Source organism: Rhamphochromis longiceps, linkage group LG11 (genome assembly GCF_057381845.1).
Source record: "Rhamphochromis longiceps isolate RC_006_pf linkage group LG11, R_longiceps_female_GT1.1, whole genome shotgun sequence".
Lineage (NCBI taxonomy): Eukaryota > Metazoa > Chordata > Actinopteri > Cichliformes > Cichlidae > Rhamphochromis > Rhamphochromis longiceps.
Genome location: NC_140567.1, coordinates 7148707 through 7152772, shown reverse-complemented (window position 1 = coordinate 7152772; position 4066 = coordinate 7148707). Strand labels below are relative to the sequence as shown.

At 38.5% G+C, this 4066-nt stretch overlaps 1 protein-coding gene across 1 annotated transcript; it reads right to left on the bottom strand.

Annotated features, from left to right (window-relative positions):
- Nucleotides 1-936: 936 nt before the first annotated feature.
- On the bottom strand, nt 937-3411 carry mc2r (melanocortin 2 receptor). Its single transcript, XM_085421692.1, has 2 exons — nt 2795-3411; nt 937-1496 (listed from the first exon to the last, which is right to left on the bottom strand). Exons 1-2 carry the CDS (start codon nt 3145-3147, stop codon nt 941-943), a joined length of 909 nt encoding a protein of 302 aa, XP_085277818.1. The 5' UTR covers nt 3148-3411; the 3' UTR covers nt 937-940.
- Nucleotides 3412-4066: the final 655 nt, after the last annotated feature.

Here is a 4066-nt window from a genome sequence, read left to right as displayed (position 1 = left end):
TCCTTTAATGTTTATTGCAAGTACTTTGAAAATGTAAGATCAAAAAAGTATAACACAATGAAAAGTGCTTTGAATATTGATGTAAAACTGTACATTGTTTTGTCTCCATTGTAAGTTTAATTAGTAAAGAAAACAAATATTTTGCTAAGTGTACATCCACTTCCAGTGCAGCATTTGTGCAGTTTTGCAGAATGATTCATTGTTGCTGATTATTGTGAAGTGCTCTGTTTTCGTTCCCACAAAAGGCAGCAGCAAGAACACTGAACATTATATGTTCCTGGATCAAGGTTTAGCTTGTGTTTTGATTGCTCGTTGTATGCTTAGTTCTGTGTATATGTGCAGTGACACAATGCAAACAGCTGTGGGATCATGTTTCATGTTCGGTGATGGCATGAAGAAATGTAAACGTGAGCTTCAGTTCAAATAAGTGATGTTTTGTTGGCTTAAGATGACTTATTTTTATTGTGTCTGAATAAAAGCAGATAGTGAAATGAGAGCGTTGTCAATTTATTTTTCACATTTGTAAATGTGGACATCGTGTCACTCAGGTTTGAGAAAAAAAATGCATGTTCATTGGTAACAGGCTCTCTAAAATGGATGCGTTGGGATGTTAGCACAGGAGGTTCATTTCAAACATGAATGCATTGACACTTCTGAAAGTAGGTAACATCCAAGTGTTGGGAGAAAGGAGGAGACAGTGGATTCAAGCAAAACAGAGAGGAGATTGACGGACAGTAGTCAGTGCCACAGTGCCTACTCAAATACACGGGATGTTAGAATGTCTCTAAAGAATTCCCTTTGGAGAAACAGCTGCTTAGCGGCAACCAAGTTCACAGTTCACGCTAAAATTTGAATATTCAACTGAGCGAAGGACACTTTGATGAAAAGCTAACATTTGACTGGATAAACAGACTAAAATAAAATAAGCAAGCAGGTGTCTCTACGAGCAGAGCTTCCAGTCAGAACAAAGCAGCATCTTCCTCAAGGTGTGCCTGAGCTCGGCGATGCGGAAGGCATATATGGCCGGATCGAAGAGGGCGTGGCTCGTCAGCAGCGCCACATGCAGCTGGAACAGCGATCGGTAACACTCGCAGTAGGGGTTCATGGGGCACACCATGATGATGACAAGGTGGAAAAAAAATGGCGACCAGCAAACCACCAGCGTCCCAAACAGGATGGTGACGGTCTGGGCCCCTCTCATGTTGCTCCCCCACCGCTGCTGGTGATGATTGTTCCTGCCACCAACCGGTAACGCTGCAATCTTTCTGGCATGGATGCGCGCCAGCATGAACATGAAGACATACAGGGAGCAGATAATCACCAAGGAGATGAAAAACAATATGACGAAGCAGATCATGATGAGCTTGAAGTCAAAGAACAATATCATCAGCACGCCCAAGCCCCCGCATACAGTCCAGATGATGCCCAAGATGGCCCCAGTGCGCTGCATTGTCATGATGTTGTGGTATCGGAGTGCATGGAAGATGGTGATGTAACTGGAAGAGAAACAAATCATTTCATTATCTCATAACTTATCACAGGCTGTCAAGGATTGAGTAACTACGTTTAACTTCACTGCAGCTTCCTCACTCAGCTCGGTCGCCTAAATTTAAGACATTAACTGAGCCTTAACATGATACTGCTGTGCATTACCATTAGCAGGAAGCTTTGTGCCACAAAATAATCCTAAATGTATTTAATCCACACTGGATGACATGTTTTGTAAAGAGTCAAATGTTTTTTTGTTTTTGTCTCAGGAGATGGTGAAACCCAAAACAGAGTTAAGAGTTGAATGCATATTAGCCGCATAAGCATTAATTGGGTGACCAATTGTGCGAAAAATGTGGGACATGGTCATGAACATTATCATTAGCTTGTTGTTCAGCCCAGAAGTGGACAAAATTATTTTATTTTGCTCATTATACTCTCCCAATTCCACTGCTAGTTAAGCTTTTTGTGACTGGCTGCCTCTTATAAATAAAATGTTTTAATGGGGGCGGGCAAGTGACGCTTCTATTCTCACAAGCAGAGGTGAAATCCTGAGATGAATTTATGAAGGATATCAGCTCTCTTTTAGAGAGCTTTTCTTTTGGCTCACAGGATTACTTGGAAAACTACTGAAGACGGCCGTGTTCCATATGAGCATTTAGTATTTCAACTGTAGATATAACTGAAAAATAAGTGAAAGTAAGCAGAGTTCCCTTTTAAAAAAAACAAACCTATAAATAAATGTGCATATGTTGCATTCTCTTTTTCTTTGACTGATTTTAAAATTTGGATAGCTGCCTAAAACGTGGAGAAACAGTATCATTGCAGTAATAAAGTATTCATGATTTTTGGGTAGACATGATGGAAGCCACTGCAGTAAGCCTTTAACTGTACATCAAAGAGTCAGAGCCCAGTGGAAAGCTTTTTAAATTCTCCTTATATAAATATCAGCAGAGGATAAATCATTACGGGGCCACAGATCCATAGAGAAACCATTTAGAACATCTAGATTAGCAGCAAATAGAATAAATCATTCGTTGTGTGGCAAATATAACATGGTTGTGGGTTCTTGTAAGTAACAGTCAGTTCTTTCTTTAAAAGGGTTTTCAAATAGCCCTAAGCATTGTTATGCCTTAGAAAATGAGATTTTCTAAGGCATAACAACAACAAAAAATGAGATTTTGGGGGATGAGTAGCCTAGAGTGGAATATTTTCATCTCGCCATGAAAACCATTCTCCACACTATAAAATAAACCATTTTAAGATAAAATATTTATGTTTCCATATCCAAGAGCTCCATACATACCGGTCCACGGCAATGGCCAGGATACTGAAAAAGGACCCCAAGAAAGACATGCACAGCAGGGAGTCGATTGCATCGTCCAGCGTGGTCTCAGAAGAGCCTTTCTTATTCAAGTGTCCCACATCAGCAAACACAATCATGAGGTTTTCCAAGGTTTTGGTCAGGCTGGCGATGGCGTGGAAGGCTGCCAGGCTGCAGATGAAGCAGTACATTGGCGAGTGGAGGTTTCTGTTCCGTATGACAGCTACCACAACAAGGAAGTTCTCTGCAAAGCTCACCGCTCCGATGGTGAAGAAGACGGGGTTGGGAACCACCACCTCAGGACAGTGCGATTGGTTCAATATAGAGCTGTTCATTGTTGGTCAAGACAGTGGTCGTCCAGGATTAAATGCTGATTAAAGGCAGATGTTTACTTTGGGGCTATTTTGCATTGAAAGTTTATTAAGTTTAATAATATTGTTTCACGAATTGGTTTAAATATGACATTTTAAACTGCCTTCATTCTTACATTTACAAAAACATTTTACCTGCTGACCTGTTTTTAACATAGAGATCAAGTTTAAACTGATACCTGTGACTTAATGAGTCCTATAAAGGTCTCAAAATTTAGATTTACACACTTTGCAATATCCTTCAACTTTCTTGTCATCAATAATTTCATGAAATCACGACAAAAATATTTGCTGAAAACCTAAAAAAAGTCAACAAAAAGTAACAATTGTTTTTATAGATACAAATTTGAATTTAAAACACAAATTAATGGTAAGAGACTTACTGACTAAATTTATGGACAGCTGCCAAACAAAACAATGGAGCTAAACTACAAAAATACAGGCAGCAGGTTTACATATATAAAAAATAAAATAATAATGTCACATGCTACATAATGACATAATATTAATGTTGTTTTTAACAGGCTTTCTTTTGTGTTGCTATTACAAAGAATGAACATTAGTTTATGGTTAACTAGATCAGGACTGTCACAAGCTTTGACCTATAACCTATTTATCCAAGAGGTGAAAGACTTTGTAACTGGGTTTGTAGAAGTGCTATAAAGATTAAAAATACATTTTAAAAATTGGAATAATAACTAGTTGCAGTAGTTTTCACAAAAGAAATATAACCATGTTAGGTCAGATTTGAGGTTTTCCTTTTAAGCTAAGCTTAGACAATATATCATGTTTTAGTGAGAAAGTAAAATAGTAGTATGCAGCTTGTTTGCAGTAAAGAAACATTAATGCTAGATGAGAAACGATAGAAGCAAAGTGGTTCTGA